This window comes from Molothrus aeneus, chromosome 6 (genome assembly GCF_037042795.1).
Source record: "Molothrus aeneus isolate 106 chromosome 6, BPBGC_Maene_1.0, whole genome shotgun sequence".
NCBI classification, from domain to species: domain Eukaryota; kingdom Metazoa; phylum Chordata; class Aves; order Passeriformes; family Icteridae; genus Molothrus; species Molothrus aeneus.
Genome location: NC_089651.1, coordinates 8,882,080 through 8,899,673, shown reverse-complemented (window position 1 = coordinate 8,899,673; position 17,594 = coordinate 8,882,080). Strand labels below are relative to the sequence as shown.

The 17,594-nt window shown below is 49.9% G+C and overlaps 2 protein-coding genes across 2 annotated transcripts; one reads left to right on the top strand and one right to left on the bottom strand.

The window, feature by feature from the left end:
* The first annotated feature begins 5,797 nt into the window (after positions 1-5,797).
* On the top strand, positions 5,798-9,222 carry FTH1 (ferritin heavy chain 1). The gene is made up of 4 exons (XM_066551772.1): positions 5,798-6,050; positions 7,409-7,555; positions 7,997-8,122; positions 8,894-9,222. The coding sequence occupies exons 1-4, from the start codon at positions 5,940-5,942 to the stop codon at positions 9,050-9,052; spliced, it is 543 nt and encodes a 180-aa protein (XP_066407869.1). The 5' UTR covers positions 5,798-5,939; the 3' UTR covers positions 9,053-9,222.
* Positions 9,223-10,036: 814 nt separating this feature from the next.
* Positions 10,037-16,973, bottom strand: BEST1 (bestrophin 1). The gene is made up of 9 exons (XM_066552234.1): positions 16,822-16,973; positions 16,565-16,659; positions 15,826-16,059; positions 15,090-15,244; positions 14,313-14,390; positions 12,760-12,912; positions 12,241-12,321; positions 11,503-11,654; positions 10,037-11,216 (listed from the first exon to the last, which is right to left on the bottom strand). Exons 1-9 carry the CDS (start codon positions 16,971-16,973, stop codon positions 10,037-10,039), a joined length of 2,280 nt encoding a protein of 759 aa, XP_066408331.1.
* Positions 16,974-17,594: the final 621 nt, after the last annotated feature.

Here is a 17,594-nt window from a genome sequence, read left to right as displayed (position 1 = left end):
CGCTGATATCTGTGGGCACGGCCCAACATCTGCTGAGCTGAGCACGACAGCTTCAACACGGTCCTGCAGGCCAACCCCATTTCAAGTGTCACAGCCATTTCTCACCCCAGCAGAGATGATTTCCCCTGGTTTATTTCTCTCTTTGTGCAATTCCCTTGCTTTTTTCCCCCCAGTTTGTTCAGTGTGCAGGGACAGCCCTGCTGGATCTCTTCCCCACCTTGAGGAAGGACAGCACTCCACACTTCAGCACTGCCTCGCTGCTCCACAAGCAGCACAGCTTTTTTAGGCCCAACTTGAACCCCTTGAGCTGCTTTTCAGTATTTTTACTTTGATGCCAAGGGCCTGAATGTGGCTTAGGAGGAAGCTGCACCCAGCAGGAAAGGTGGATGTGGGTGTGGAACCTGTGGAGTTGTGGCTGCACCTCTGCATGAGCCATGGGAGTGTTTTCAGTGTCCTCTCCCAGCACAGCACAGCAGGAACCAGCTTTTCCCAGAGAAAACCCTCCCTGTGCCTCCCCTCTGCTGAGAACATCCCTCTACATGGATTGAATCCCTTCACTTCTTCTGAATGAGCCATGAAATGAGTTCCTGGAGAGACCTGCTCAGCAGTTTTGGGGGTGCCCCCCACCCATCCTGCCCAACAGAGATCAGCCATGGGCCACTGCTTGTTTTTGTGGTGTTTTATCAGGCTGCTGCATGTCCTTTAACTGCCAGCTCCTTGTAAAAGCTTGTTTCTTCTCCTCATGCTTGAAAGCATTTGCTGCTCGTCCCTTTTTTGGGTGGCTGAGTATAAAAGCAGCCTCCTCTGAAAGATTCAGTGTCTGCTCAAACTCAGTGCTGCACTAAATCCAAGGAACACCTTTGTGCATCCTCACTAAATTACCTGATGGCCTCAGGGGGGACAAGCCTGTTTGTCTCTTTGATTCCCAAGTAAAACTTCTTTTAAAAAAAGAACATTTCATCCATTTATCTAGAAGCAAACCTGCCTGGTGATCCATGAGGGCTTCAGCACTCACCAGCATTTTCCAGGAAAATTCATGCTCAGAAGGAGGGGATTTTTGTGGTGTGTTGAGAAATTTCCCCATTTTTGTTGACTTTGGATGGGTGTTCAATTTGCAGTTTTTGTACAGTATCTGAAGAAAAAGTTCAATACAACGGAAACAGGGGACAGGAATGATCCCCACCCCCTTGTTTTTAACGCTGTAAATCTGAGAGAGGGGGGAAAAAAGGTGGATGACACCATGGAAGGATGATGACAGTAGAGCAAATATTGTGGATGGTGGCCTGTGGTGGAATGTCAACATCAAACTTATTGTGCCTTTTGCAGCTGGGCAAATCCATGTTGTGAAAGCTCCTGTACGTGCACCTGGGGCACAGGTTGCCTTTGGAATCGGGATGGAGCTTCTCCCTCACAGATAGTGGAGTCAGTCTGAAAGTTTAAATAGTCAGGCTGAAATAGTTTAAAAAGGGCCGAGACATCCAAGTAAATTCACCAGATCCTGCTTCTGGCTGTGCTGACAGAATTACTGTATTATTAACATTGTTCTTGCTCACTCTCTTGGTTGAAAGTGTATTTTTTACAAGGCTTGTAAAAGAAATAAAAATAAATGAAAGGGTGTTCTGGGCAAATCAGAGAATTGCAATCTCCTACAGCATTTTGTTTAGACTGTGTGTAAAAATACTCCAGAGAGAAAAAAAATCCTGTGTCACAACTTAGAAGAAGTTTGTCTGTCTAAAGAGGGTTTTATAATCCTTGTCTATAAAATCTTGTAGTACAAAGCTACAGATTATTCTGTGTTTGGACTTTTTTCCTGCATAAAAACAGCTTCGTTTTCGGTCTCCAAAGCAAATTTCCCGGCAGAACTTCAAACATCCTTTGTCTGTCTCCCTTTGGAAAGTGTTCCCTTGAGCCAGCAGCTCTGTGTACCCCAGCCATTTGCATTCTGTGCTGTGAGTACCCAGTGAAAACTTGTTGCCTAAATCCCGGGTTTCCCAATTGGAAAAATTCAGGCACCTAAAAGAAACAAACTGAAAAGTTTTCACCGAGTGTTTTGCACAAGGAGCAACAAGAAGGAGTTTTCAGTTAAACTCCCAGAGCAAGTGGAGCCCAGATGTTTTTAGTAAACAGCTTTCAAAACTCACAGTTGAGACCAGTGTCAAATTTCCAGACGCATGATCAACCTTGGAGCCAAGTTTAGAGTTGCTTTTGTGTTTGCATAAAGCCTGGAAGCTGAATAACACTGAAGTTTGTGGATGGAGTGGAGGTTCTCCATAACAAATATTTGACTGGATGCAATTTCTCTTATTTACAGGACTTTGAGCTTTGGGGAATTTAAAAAAAAAAGTTACTGTATTTTTGTTTATTTTAGATTTGAGGCATATTCAGCACTTTCTTGCTCACTGGAATTGGAACAGTTGTTGATTTTTAACGAGGATTTGCTATTATTATGGCCATTAAACCAGCATGGCAAAATCAAGGGTTTTAAAGCTAGAGGTGAACCATTTCTACAGGTGAGAAATGAAATTTATGCATTCCTGGGCATTCTGGCTCTCTGCTCACACCAAGGCAGCCCTCTCCCTGAAGGTCTAACTAGATGCCTAAGCCACATGCCAAGGCTTTTGCTCAGGGACTGTATCAGCAAAAATCTGTCTCAGAATTTACTATGGGCAAATACTGTCCGGTATTTGTTTAGGAGTCCTGTTTTCTGCCCCTTTGGAAAGGTCACGCACGAGAAGGGCACGGGTAGAGTCAGGATAAATGAATATAAAGTGGGGGTAGGAGGCGTGGAAACTTTCCCTTTGGGTACATCTTGATCTCTGACCTAATAACTTCTGTATCATGTGCAGACACTCACCAAAGAAGTTCTGATTATTTTTTGCATGCTTAAAACCCAGCTTTACTACTCCCTAACTGGGTGGATTTTGGGGTCTGTGCCCTGTGTACAGTAGCTAAGCTGTAAACAACAAGAGAGCTTGCTCCATTGTTCCTGATGGGATATCATCCAAGGGAAAACAGGGATTGTCTTCAACAATTTGAAGCTTGTGTAGGCAGACAATACATTGTTTTTGCCTGTGGGCAGCATGAACATGCCTCTACTTCAGCCCAAGAAAGCAGCTGAGAGGGACATGAATTCAAATCGAGAGGATGAGGCAGGCCCTGGGCAGCTGGGAATGCTGAGGGGTAAAAAAGTACTAAAATAAGGGAAGAATTTCTCCCTAAGTAGTAAAGAATTTTTTTCTAAAGAACTTTACAGACATTCTTGGTGAAGAAGCCTGCTAAAGGCATCGCCTCACTCAGGGCGAGTTTTCCATCAAGTGACTGTGGGGGGTACCAGTCATAGGTTTTTTTGGGTCTGGATTGAAGGCACTTGAGATAGTAATTTGTGTTTGGACTCAAGTGTTTATTATTTCTTATTAGTAAAACAGTTGCATTCCTGTGAGTTCATCAGCTTTTCATTAGAAGGCACAAAATGGCTAACAATTTTTTGTTACAAGGTCTTGTAAGACTAAACTATCCAATTAAGAACTGACACCTGGATTATTTTCCCCTTTAACCCAAAAACTGATCCCAAAGAGCCCACAATGGGGGCTTTTCTGCCCAATTACAAAATGCCACACAAATCCATGAAGAAGAAGGAAGAAGAAGCATGAAGAAGAAACCCAGGACGACACCCTGTGCCCTCCATCTTGCTTCCATCCACAGCATACTAAAAATCCCAAACACTAAATTTCTCACCAAGTGATACACCTACACTGCTCTCTATAATCTATTGCACACTTTTGTGGATTCCAGTCTATCTTGAAATCTAGGAAACTTTCTCCATGGATGAGGGTCAAATTCAGTGCTCCCCTGGGGGTCAGGGCACCCCACAGCAGACACAGAAATATTCCTGGTGCCCTGGGTTTCCACAAGTGACTTCCACATTTAGGAGGGAATTCTTCCCTGCAAAGGTGAAGAGGCCCTGGCACAGCTTTCCCAGAGAGGCTGTGGCTGCCCCTGGATCCCTGGAAATGTCCAAGGCCAGGCTGTGGCCAGGGCTTGGATCAACCTGGGACAGTGGAAGGTCCCTGCCCATGGCAGGGTGGAACAGGATGATGTTTAAGGTCCCTTCCAACCTAAATCATTCAGGGATTTCATTATAAATGCATTTTCACTAAGAGCAGCACAAGATACAAGGAGGCCTGAACCAAGCCATGAGGAAACAATATGAAGTAGAGTCGAAATTAAAACAGTAATTTGGAACAGGAAAGATCTGGGAATGGCTGAACTGAATCCTATATGAGAGCAGAGTGGTGAATTCTTCACCTTGGTTACCAAGACATGACCCCCATGGCTGTGCAACCCCGTATTTCCTCTCCTGACCATGTAAATCTGCTGTCATCAAACACAATGTGCATTGTGCAACTCCAGAAAGCAGAATTTGGGACTTCCCTAATGCTACTGACGTGAGATCACGAGTGGCACAGACTGTCCGAGCTGCAGAGGAAATATTCCCGTTACAAACTTTGCAATTATGGAGTTTGTTTGATGTTCCTGTTGTGGAGACACTCCACTGTGAACAGAGAAATAAAGAAAAAAAATTAAAAAAAAAAAGTCTGCCCAGCAGCTACTTCTTTTTTTTTTTTTTTTTTTTTTACATAAGCATTTATGTGGGAGGAGAGCAGGAGATTTGAAATGTACCTGGCAGCCTGCCGAAGCATAGGTATGACCCACGCTATCTTATAGATCTTAATTACTTGTGATGGTTAACCGACAGGAGCAGCAGAAAACCCTGAAACAAAGGGAGGCCGAGGCTCCCTGTTCCCTCCAGGGCATTTGGAGTGTCTGGAAAAATGCTCTGGTGTTGCCCTTTACCCACACACAGGCACTGGTGCAGTCACGCGTGGGACATCTCACAGTGCCGGGAAGGGTCAAAGACCAGATAAAAATGTGTAGAAAGAACTGGTGAGAGGAAAACAATTATTTAATCTGAGTTTATGGTCTGACTACATACAGGAAAAAATATTTAGTCTGAGTTTGAAGGCGCAGTATGTAGAGAAAAAATTATTTATTCTGAGTTTTACAGACTCAGTAAATTGTATTTCTGGTGGACTTCAGCAGGAACATTAGCTTGGGAAAAAACAGGGTTGAACGCTGGCTTGGGAAAAGCCAAGATTGGGGTGTTCAGTGCTATGGGATGATCTCAGTTTAAGCATTTTCTACTCCCTTGTAATCTGGGTAAAATTTAAGAAAGCAGATACCAAAAGACTCCAGTGCTTATTGTAAATTAATGATTTAATTGAATGACTGAAGAATTTATTGCAAATAAATGATGGCACACACATCGAGTGACTGGGATAGCACTAAAAGCAGCTGAAATACTCCTCTCATTACCAACAGGTTCAGCTTTGGACATTTGGCCTTCAGCTTCTGGGTTTAACTTGGATTTTAGGAACTTTTTCTTCTCACAGAGAGGGGGCTCAGGCATTGGCACCAAGCACCCGGGGCAGCAGCGGAGCCCCGGTGCCCGGAGGGATGTGGGGCACAGCTTGGCAGCAGGCTGGGCAGCGTGCTCCAGGGGAAATGGCCGGGGCCGGTGATTTTTGGGGGGGTTTCCCAACGCGGGCCATTCCGGGACGGACGGCGCGCGCGCGGCGGGAAACGGCGGCGTGCGGGGGACAGGCCCCGCCCCGCTGTGGGCGTGGCCAGGGCGGGTGCTGAGTCACGCCGGGCCAGCAGAAGGGCGCCGGGACGCCCCGAGCCTTCGTGGGGGCGTGGCCTGGAGCGCGGCGGTATAAAATGCGCGCCGGCGAGCGCGCTTCCCTCACAGCGCGTCGGCGGCGGAGCGAAGCGGGTTCCTGCGTCAACAGTGCTTGGACGGAACCGGCCGCGCTCGGGCCCGCCGCCACCCCCCTTACACCGCCGTCTACACAGTCACCGCAGCGCCCACCGGAGCAGCCATGGCAGCGCCCCCCTCTCAGGTGCGCCAGAACTACCATCAGGACTGCGAGGCCGCCGTCAACCGCCAGATCAACCTGGAGCTCTACGCGTCCTACGTGTACCTCAGCATGGTGAGGGCGCGGGCGCGGCGGGCTGAGGGAAGGGTCCTACGACGGATAAAGGGGCGACATGAGGGCTCTGCTCGGCGGGGGGTTCCTGGGTGCCGGGCGGTGCCTGCGCGCCAGCTCCTCCTCCTCCTCTTTCTCCACCTCCTCCTCCCCCCCGCTGCGTTCGGGCCCGTCTGGGCCGTCCCCTGGGTGTAGGTGAGGCGCTTTTATCTCGCCTGCTCCGCGGCCCCGCCGCCGTTGCCCTTGGCGGCTCTGTTATCAGCCGCGCTCAGCGCCTCTGCCCTTGGGGCCGGGCTGGGTAGCGGGAGGTGCTTAAGGAAGCTCCTGGCACCCTTCCCGCAGGCGTGCTCGCCTCCCAGGCTCGGGTTTTCCTCCAGGAATCGGTAGGAATCCATGGTTTCCTCGGGCCTTGTGTTTCCATGTCTCCTTCGGCCTGAGGCGCCCGTTATAGCTGTGCCTTGACCTCTGTGCAGCAATCCTGGTGCTTTGGTCGTGCTGGGACATTGAGACTTAGGGACACTGTGCCGTGTTGTGCCATGTATTTTGTAGCCTTTTTTTTTCTGTGTTAATTTGGTTCTGAGCCCTGTTTAGAGCTTCTCTTGGTGGGTGATAGTGATACACAAGCACCGGTGCTTTGACTTGAACCTCCAGGCCGCTGGTGTAAGAGCTACAGAGAGTTCTGTAGTAGGTTGGTAAATAATTGGCAGTTCATACAGAACTTTCCATTGGAAGCTACAAATGACCAAGGAATAAACAAACTGTGTCACGGCTTCTAATTGCTGTTATTGTTTTTTTTTTTCTTTGCTTTCAGAGAAGTAGCTTAATTCATATTTTAGTTGCTGTTAAACTCATATTGTAGTTTAATTTATCTCTTGTATTTTAAATGTCACTTTTTTCCCCGCAAAAAAAGTAGAAAGTGTATTCTTAGTCTAATCCCTGGAAAGCCCAGTGAGGCAAGAGAGCTTTATTGCAGGAGTACCTAAAAGTTCTTGGCTCACCCTTACCTGATGTTGCAAGTCATGACCCTGACCTGCAATGTGGTCATTGTAAACAAGATCAGGCAAACAAAGGGAAGATTTCTCCGTGAAAAAGACCTTTTAAGGCTGCAGTTTAATGGTGCTCAGAACAGATATCTGTGGGGTTTGTGATTTTTTTGTTTTTGTGTTTTTGGAACTGAGCCAAGGACACAAACACCATTTATTTGTGTCCTTGGTAGGAGTACAGGTTAAAATTTAATCCTACCTGGAAAAATCAAATGATACTGAGGGGAGAATTGTTCCACACTGCCTTTCTGGCCTGGGCTTGGACTGCAGCCATCCTGAAGCAGAGATTTAGAGTCTGTGAATTCCTTTATTTTTCAGTCCTACTATTTTGACCGGGATGATGTGGCCCTGAAAAACTTTGCCAAGTACTTCCTGCATCAGTCCCACGAGGAGCGGGAGCACGCTGAGAAGCTGATGAAGCTGCAGAACCAGAGGGGCGGGCGCATCTTCCTGCAGGACGTCAAGGTGAGCTGGGGGCTGTGCCCCCAACTGCAAGGGGATGAATTTTCCTCTGGGTCCTCCCCAGAAGGAGCAGCAGCTGACACTGGAGAGGCACAGGAATTTGAGATGTGGAGCAATTCAATTATTTGTGCTGATTGAATAATAAAGAAGTACTTCTTGTGTAAGGAGAGGGTGCTAAGCCCCAGGTTGTTTGTTGTGGGGTGAGGGCAGACCCAGAAGGCAACTGGTTCATCACTGTCATTAAACTTAACACAGAGCAGATGTGCTCTGTGCACTGTTTTGAGAAGTGGGACTTTAATGATTTGCTCAGTTCTGTTCTGAGGGTGCACTTCAAACTTTTGACTTTGCCTAAACTTGGTTTAAACAGAGAGTGACCTAAAGGCTCTCCACCCTGCTGGTCTGTGGGTTCTTACAGCAAACATGTCCTGTGCTTTCCCCTTTCAGAAGCCAGACCGTGATGACTGGGAGAATGGCCTGACTGCCATGGAGTGTGCCCTGCACCTGGAGAAAAATGTGAACCAATCACTGCTGGAGCTGCACAAATTGGCCACTGAGAAGAATGACCCCCACGTAAGTACATGCTGAGGATCAGCGTGGTTGTCCAAGGATGTGCCTGTTAATTGTGTGGCTTTGGGGCTAAGCTCTGTGTGTCCCTGGTGGTGTTAAAGGTGAAAAAAGGTGTGAACCAGGGGTAGAGCCCTTTGGTGGGGTTATTGCTGTCCTTCCAGCAGCATTTTTAAAGTGACAGGGACCTGCTTTATTCCTTCTGGAGTGTCTGTGAACAGTCTCTATGGAGACCATTTCTGAGGGGGTTGAGTTCCATCTTTTTAAGGCTTTTTGTCACGAGGGTTTTCTTGCCACAAAATTCCAGAGTTGCTTTGGAATATTAAAAGCCCTGGTGTTTCAGAACAATGTCTGAAAACACGGAATTCTTCTCAGATGAAGTTTTTTGCAAGGCTGGATTGAGGTTGCTTAATAGCAGGAAGAGATTAATACATGTGAGAATCCAGGCACTCTTGGGGAGTGTCCTGCCTAAGTTAGAGGGACTGAGGATTAGTAAATCCTCACTGCTGTGGGTTTGCTGTGCAGCGGGGGTGTCTCAGATCTCTTCAGGAGCTTGGCTAATGCTTCCTGCCATGAGGAAGAGGAGAGGCTTCCTGAGCTGCCTGGCTCTGCAGGGTTCTGGAGCAATTGAGCCTACCTAAGCCTGGCTCACTTTCATCTTGTTCTGCAACAAAACCTAGAGGCTGCTTCCTCTCAGCTTGAAAATTCTGCATCCTCTCCTTAGAGAGCCTCAGTAGGGTTTCAGGCCTGAATGTAAACCTCTGGTCTCCCTTTCAGTTGTGTGACTTCATTGAGACCCATTACCTGGATGAGCAGGTGAAAGCCATCAAGGAGCTGGGTGACCACGTGACCAACCTGCGGAAGATGGGGGCCCCCAAATACGGCATGGCAGAGTATCTCTTCGACAAGCACACCCTCGGGGAGTGCCACAGCTGAAGCCTTGCCAAGAGCCATGCTCTGGGTTTCAGTGGGACTCCTACTTACTGTCCAGCCATGCATGCAGCTTCAGTTACTTAGCTAAACAGTTCCATACTCTGTACCAAATATCCCCTGTTCTGTTTGTGTTTTATGTACTGCCCTCCAGCCAATAAAGTGACTTGGTTCCAGCTGGCTTTTCCTGTTTAGTTTGGAGGGAGAGTAGGCAGCTGTAGTGAAGGCAGTGGGAGGTAAATTTGTGGTGTGACATGGGGGATTTGCAGCTGCTGCTGAAGGCAGAAGTAGGAAAATCTCTGTGGTTTCTTTAGATTCCTTGCAGAGAACTAAAATGAGGAAACGAAACCAAGGTCCTGGGCTTGAGCCTCGCTTTTTATTTTCTGAGAGTGGGCAGTAAAAGTCAGCTGAGTGATGTCTGCTGCCATCCAGCTTTCTCTGAGCACTGTCAAATTCCTGGTGGGAGATGTGGAACTTCAGAAGGAAGCAATGTGCTGGGCAGATGCTGCAGCTGCCTGTGCTGCCAAGCCCTTACCTCGCCTTATCCCAGTACTGGAAAGTACCAGCCAGACAGGACTGGAAGAAGCACTGTGGGTCTGCATCACAAGTGATGAACTTTATTCAGTCCCTTACTTTTCCCTGGACTATCTTGTTAGGAGTGCAAGTCCTGCCTGAGAAAGGACTCGAGCTCTCATTCTTGCTGTGAGGAGAGAAGTAGCCACATTAACTGTGCTCCTGTTCTGGGGTACACCTGGCTGGTACCTGCATTATTTAACACTCAAAGTCTTGTTCTTTTGCTACAGGTTGGGTTTTTTGGTGCTTTTGTTCTTGTTGCAACATGAGTTGTGCCTCCTGCTGTAGCTGAGGCCAGGCGCAGCGTGTCCGTAGTGCTGGTTTCAGCCCAGGCTGAGCTCCAGCTGCATGTCAAGCACCTCTGTTGGGGTGAGTGCCAGGATAAGGCAGGTATCCCATGGATCCATGGATTCCCCTTTAGCTGTACTGGTCCATCTGCTCCTCCCCTGGGCTTTCACTGGTCTCCAGGATCACCTCCATCAGCCCCACATAGTCACCCTCGGCTAGGGAGATTCCAGAGTCGTTGGGGGATGGACTCTCTGCTCTCTTGGGCTCTTTGGGAGCTGGGGGGTTGGTGTTTCCATTCCCAGTGTCTCTCATGTTCCTGGAAACCTCTGGGTGCTGCTCTGGAGCACTGGCTGCATCTTCCAAACTCAGGCTGCGAGCCTCAGGGCCCAGGTTGCCCTTATGGGACCTTTCCAGCACTGGAGAGGTGATGGGAGTGAAGGAGAAGCAGAGGGAGGCGCTGCCTCCGGGGGTTTTGTTGCTGGGGGTGTGAAAGGCACTGGAATGCTCTGAATTGGGAGTGGCCGAGGCTGTGCTCTCCAGGTTTAGCCAGGGGGGGCGTGAAGCTTTGGAGCTCTTCAGGCTTTTGAAGCTGCCGTGCTTCTCATGCTCGAGGGGCTCTGGCAGGAAGGGGAATTTGGGGCTGTTGGATGCTGTGGACTGCGCTCCTGGACTTCCCGTGGTGGCAGCTTCCCTGGAGCTGCTCTTTCCTTCTCCTACTGTCACAGCCACGGAGTCAGGGCCTTTACTCCGCTCTGTTGGCCAAACAAAGGTTTCCTTTGCAGCAGAGCCCAGGGAGCTCTGACTCTTGTCCACGTCACTGGTCCTGGAAGGGGAGGCGTTGACAATGACATCCCGAAGGGAAGAGGAGCACGCGGCGATGCTGGAGAGCGCCGGTGGCTTCTTGCGCCCTTGGCGCCGGGAAGGGAAAATCATGGGGATGGAGCTGATGGGCGTCTGTGGAGCACTGTAGAACCCAGGCCTCTCATAAAAGGGGGTGGACATGAAAGCATCAAACTCCCTTAGTTTTCCCTCTTCACTGTCCCACTGCTCCTGGGAGTCTCCCCTTGGCTGATTGATGCCACAGGGGCTTCCAGCCTTCCCCATGTCCTGGTAGGTATAGTGGGAGAAGGGCGACGTGGGATCTCCTCGCCGGCGCAGCAAGTTCATCCGGGAAGAGGACCTGGAGAAGTTTGGGGACTGGACACCCAGGAGGCGGCCCAGGTGTCCCAGCAAGGGAGTGGAGTGGTTGGCCTCCTCATTCTCTTTAATCTGCTCCAGGGGCTGGAACTCCATCTCTTCCTTCTGCATGCTGGGAAAGCAAAGTGGACTGTTACAGAGCCACAGAGGAAGGGGGGGGATCTCCTGGAGAGACTGGCAGCACTGGGAATGCTGCTGCCAGTGGCAAGCCTCTCTCTGTATTGCCATTAGCTCCCCAAAATGGGTGCTCATCATACAGGTGAGTGAAGAAAAGAGGTTAGATTTATCCTTTTCCATGGAGAATGTTGGCTGTTGTGGATGAGCCTAAAAGCTCCTCAAGTGTAATGTCCTACATGAGACCTGATCCAGGTGTTGTGACACTTTGTACCTGTACTCACCTGATGTCAAAAGTGGAGCCCAGGAAGGATGGGCGCTTGTACTCAGCAGTGGCTGCGGTGTAGGGTGGCTGGGGGTCGGGCTCGTTCCAGTACAGGTCCTTCTCCAGAATGGGTAAATCCTGGTGCATCTCATCCACTGCCATGAGGGAGACCTGCAGGGGACAGCAGGAATGTCACACAGGGTGAGCGAGGAGCATTTTGTGTGCCTGTTATCGAGGGACAAAGGAACACAGAGCTGGAGGAAGCGGTACAGCACGGAAACCAGGCAAGTGGCTGGGGTTGCTGTGGTTTCCTTTCATTTGGGTTGTTTATCACACTGAGATTTGATTAATTGGAAGGAAAATGGCGCTGAAGGAGACAGGAAAGCAGCAGACTCACTAGGACAGAAGGGTGGGAGATGTGGAGTTAGTGCATGGCAGAAACCAGAGGAGGCAGTTTTAGATGGACACAGGGTATGAAAACGAGGGGCAGGAATGATGTGTCATTCAAAGGCAGCTGAGGCCTGAAACAAGCACCCTTGATCTATCCCATGTGCCAGAGCATGGAATGAAGCTGCAGGCAGCCTCTGTGTACAAAGACATGCCAGAAGCCCCAAATTGCCTGCTGTGGATTGGGTGGATCTCTCCCATTGCAGGCAGGGAGCTGGAGGCAGCGGTGTTGCAGGAGAACTTGGTCACTGTCCTGCCTTGGTGTTCCTCTTCAGGTGAGGCTCAACTGGCAAATCTTCATGCCCTTTACCTGCAGGTTCCTGTCAATGAGCCAGTTGGCTTCAAAGTCATCGTCGTCTTCCCCAAAAGGGTTGATGAGCTGCTCAGCCACCTGCATGTGGAGAGCACACAGCAAAGGTCACCATTGTCATCCCTGCCCCTTTCCCTGCAGGGAGAAGTCAGGTGTGATGTCCCTTGAATTCCAAGCCATGTTTTTCTTCCCAAAAGGGGGTGGGTTAAAAGTGGAAGCACCCCAGGGGCTGGGAGACATTAGAATTTGTAATAATTCCCCCCTGCTCACACAACCCTCCTGCAACTTTAGGAGCTCCTTTTTTCCCTCTAGTAAGGATCAAAGCCTAGGAAAAGTGCAGCTGGTGTCCACAGTGAGACAGTTGGAAAATTAGAAAGTCCTGGCACTTCCTCAGCCCCTCTTGGCTTCCTGTTATTGCCCATGGATCAAAGAACACAGCAGGGTTCCTGGTGAGCTCACACTGGGAAAAACCCTTGGCTGGGTCAGATTCCAGCTCCAGCCGTGGTTTCTGGGCCTTACCTTTAACCAGCCAGCATAGAAGAAGAATTGCAAAAATGTAAAGACGGGCACAAAGAGATCCAGCTCATGGCCAGGATATGCTTTCTCTGGATCCAGGAATTGCCTCCCAATCAGACAGGCCAGGAAGAAGCTGTAAACAGCCACGGTCACCACCTGGGAAGGACGCCAAGGGACACACCAGGGCAGCGTGAGTTCCCAGCATCTCCCTTCAGTTCCACCCCACACAGCTCCAAGGCCAAGCTCTGTAGCCTCTGGGAAGCCTTGGATTCAGTTCCAACAGGCTTTTTGCAGGAGGATGCATTTCCCTACAGAAAGCTACAGACATTCCCTTTTCCCTGCAGCTTTTACCTATACTGTGTGCTGTCCCTGGAATGGTATCTGTGAAGGTGTCACAGGCCAGTGGCAGCAGCAAGCACGTGACATCCTGAGTGGGCTGGAAGCTGTCTCATGGCTCAGTCCATGCTGGCAGGCTGCTTCCAAGAAGGGAACCCTGGCATTGCTATTTGCTCCTTCCTTCCTTCTCCTCATGCTGAGCTTTTATTAATATTTGCCTGCCTAGATTTCAGGCAATGCTGAGCTTTGTGCTTTTCCCTGTCACCACAGGACTGGAAACTTCCCCTTTTCAAGTTAAAAGCAAGACTCTCACGTGGTCCCTTGATATAAACAGGGGGTTCAAAACAGGAATACACTTTACATGTTCCCCATTAACCTCTGGCACTGCCAGAGCAGCAGCAACAGCTCCTGTTTCATGGTGAAGGGCATCCCTGTTATCTGTCCTGGATTGTAGGAGACAAAGGAGCAAGGTGGTGCCAAAGTGTCTGCCTGGGCTGATAAACAGCTGAGTACACACCTGGCACAACCTCCTGGGATCTTGCCCAGGATGTGATCCCTGCAAGGTGGTGCAGGGACTGTGTCTGTTTTTTCCTGTGTTTTCCATGGATCTGTGGGGATTTGTTACCCCTGGATAGAGGTTATTTCTGGACAAGTGGATGTGTCTGAGTTAGGCAAAGGAAGCTGGGCTGGGTGTGTGCTGAGGTACCAATGGAAGAGAGCAGGTGGGGGTGAGGGATTCAAGAGTAACCTGCATTTTTCTTGGTGGGTCAGTTATGAAGCACTTCTACAAAGATAGGCTGAGAGAGGTGGGGGGCTGTTCAGCCTGGAGATGAGGTTTTGGGGAGGCTGTGGCCTTCCAGTACTTTAAAGGAGCTTATGGAAAGGAAAGAGAGGGACTTTTTACATGGGCAGACAGTGACAGCACAAGGAACAATGGTTTTAAACTGATAAGAGGGCAGATTTAGATTAGATAAGAGGAAGGAATTCTTTACTAAGAAGGTGTGAGTCCCTGGCATCGGTTTTCCAGAGAAGCTGTGGCTGCACCAGCCCTGGAAGTGCCCAAGGCCAGGTTGGACAGGGCTCGGAGCAACCTGGGGTAGTGGAAGGTGTCCCTGGATGAGCTTTATGGTCCCTTCCAACCAAACCATTCCAGGTCTGGGTGTAAGTGGGGATGTGCACAGGCAGTGGTGGAGCAATGGCTGTGGGGATTCCCTTCTCACCTGGGTGTAGACCAGGGGGATGCTGATCCAGTCGTATCCATAGAGTTTCCCACACTGGCTGCGCAAGGTGTTGAGCTCCTACAGCAGGGAAAAGGGAATGGCATGTCAGGATAACTTCCCAACTCCTTGCAGAGCCTCTCCAGCACCCCTGTCCTCCATTGTTCCAGCCCTTTCCTTTCTGTTTATACCTTTTCTGGAAGAGGGGCTCAGTCTCAGCCTTGGAGGAATTCCCTGTTGCCTGGGTGTCTCCCCCTAAGCCCAAGATCCCTCCTAGCTCACTTCACAGCAGAGTTTCTCCTCCCAAAATGAGCAGTCCACAGGTGAGGCCAAGAATGCCCTCAGGAGCATCCATTTGTCTCTCCTGTCTATAGATGAATATCCCAGAGGGAGGTTTCTCTCTCTCTGGGGAGATGAATCCTGCTCTAGGCAACAGAAACCATGTGACTTTCTCTGCACATGAATACCAAGAAGGATGAGCTGCTCCAGAGCCTTTTTCTGTGCAGCTGGGCAGGGATTGTTGCCAGGTCTTGCCTGTGGAGTATGGCCTGTTGCCCAAAACTATCTAAGAGTTTTTAATAGTAATGTTTTCTACAGGACCTCAGCTGTTGAGGATGTTTTTGACCTCCCCTAGACTTCCAGATATATTTTTCCTTGTGGCTTTCCATCTGGATCCCAGAAACCTGCATTGGCTGTTCTGGAATGTGTCAAGGACCTGTTTCACAGGTGCCTCCTGTTCCCCAGGATCTCAAAGCCCTGCCTGTCCCCTCTGTCACTCACATTCAGGATGCCTTGGAGCAGCACGCTGTCCCGGATCCTCCCGTCATTCCTTGCCTTCACAGCCAGGTTGGAGAACCATACGCACGGGATCCAAAACTTGTTGTGGGGGGAATTCAAGCTCTCAAACTTCTTATGCTCTTCTGGTGTCATGAGGCCTGGATGGGAAAGAGCAGCTGGGAGAGGGATGGACATAGAGGGCAGAAGGAACTGATCTGGTCTGGAATGAAAACATCTGAATCTCAGGTGGATGCCTCTGCTCTCCCTAAAAATCTGAGTGACGACTCAGAATTTGGGGAGACATGCAGAAGGACAAGTCTCCTTCTTAAAACATTGAGTCATGGAGGTGGGATAATGGGATTTCACTTTGGATGTCTGCAGCACATCAGATAAGAGCCATCAGGGTGATAAAGCACTGCTGAGGGTGCAGCTGCCTGGTGTCCATAGATACTTGTTGAGAATGGGATAATTTGTGTCCCTGAAGTGCCTTTTCTTTTTAGGAGGCCAACAATATCACATCTCTGTGGTTTGCCAAGGGAACCCAGACAATGTGGGCAGACTGGGAACTCTGCTGACCTTGAGGAGCATTTCCCAAGAAGATGCAGTGTGCCCTGCAGTTAAGCTTGGAAACTTGGGGCTTGAATTCCCACCTGCCCTGAGGGATCAGCACCACCCCATTTCCAAAGAAGCTTTCGCAGGGCCCCCTGCCCCTGGAGGAGCAGCAAGGAGCAGTGCTGACCTGCCCTCACGACGTGCTCCATGCTGGGGAAGCGCTTGTAGACAGCGGTGCTGACGGAGCGCAGGATCAGCACGCTGACCAGGTTGCTGTAGCGCATCAGGGTGCGGCGCAGGAGCCTCCCGTACTCGTCCTCCCCATCCACGTTGCAGGACACCAGGTTCATGATCCGGTCTGGCCATGGGATGCTCTCGTACTGGGCCCACCAGCGGGACACCACCAGGGCCACATAGAAACCTAGAGGGGAGCTAAGAGAGTCAGGCATCTGAAAAGAGCTTCTTCCTCCCACTGTCTGATCTCCTCTTCTGCTCACACAGAGATGGGTGCAGGAATGTCTGGAGGGCAATTCAGTCCTCCATGCTAAAAGGAGGCTAGATTTCATATTTCCCTTCCAACCTAAACTGTTCTGATTCTATGAAGCAACCTTAAAGATGATCTCGTTCCAAACCCCTGCTCTGGACAGGGACATCTTCCACTAGACCAAGTTGCTCAGAGCTCCACCCAGTGTGGCCTTGAAAACTTCGAGGGGTGAGGCAGCCACTGATTCCCTGGGCATATCTGGTGCCACTTGGAGCTTGTCCTCCTGTGCTGGGGGACACTCACAGATATGGGGCACTCCTCCCACTTGAGGATTTTGGAAAGGTGGAGGGAGGGACCTGCTCTGCCAGCAGAGCTCTGCCAACCCAAGGAGAAGAAATGCTGTCCCATTCCCCTCCCTGCTGGATTCCAGACAGCTCCTTACCCAGCACGAAGGACACGGGGATTAGCTCGGCGTAGCTGTTGCAGTACAGCGCCAGCTTCTCGAACATCAGCCTTTGGCTCTCGCTCAGAATCAGCCTAAAAGGGACAAACAGAAGCAGTTCTCCCTCTCCTTCCTTCCCTCCCCTTCCCTCCTGTGGACAGAGTCTGGCAAGTGCCTGCCCATCAGGATCCCTGTCCCAATCCTGTGTTTATCCCATGTCCTGCCCCAGGCCAGGCTGTGGGTGTGAAGTTGCTCACCTGTAGACAAGGCTGATGGTGAAGTAGAGTGAGATGAAGATCAGGAACTCGGAGTAGAGCAGTTTGTAGATGCTACCCTTCCATTGGAGCAGGAGCTGGGAGAAGGTGCCCAGGCGGGCATCAGCCACGCGGTTGGTGTAGGTCACTGTCATCACAGCTCCTGTGGAGGCACATGACAAGCAGGGCTTGGAGCTTGAGCAGGAGGAGACACAGGGACATCCCATGTGTCCCACCAGGCAAGATGGAAAGGAAGGAGAAAACAGAATGACCTGAGATCAAAAGCTGGGTAAGATGTAGGCAGCAGCACAGAAAGCCAGGAGGAAATTGACAGCAGGCAATTAATTTGATGAGTTTCCCGTCTTTTCTCTGTCCTTGAGCTGGTTATAGTGACCAAGGATGTATTTCTGGTGGATCCCTTTGTTTTTAGTGTTTGATTTTTGTCAGCATTCAAATGGGGCTGGTTGACTGAAGAGGACAAAGCCCATGTGCCACCCCCTTCCACAAAACACTTGTGGTAAGATTAATCTCAGGGTCACAAACTGCGCAGTTTATGCTTAGCCCAGTAATTTTCTAAATATAGTTTTTGTTTCAAATATGTTTCTGTAAACCTACTTGCTGGGAAACATCTTCCTGAAATACTGCTGGGAAAAAAAAACCCAACCCAAAGGAAAAACCCCAGAAAAAATTTATTGGGACCGATCCAGATGAAGGCATCCTAGCAAGGAGAGCTATCGGTACTCTGCTGGTCCTAGTCATGTAGGCAGGGCAGCCTT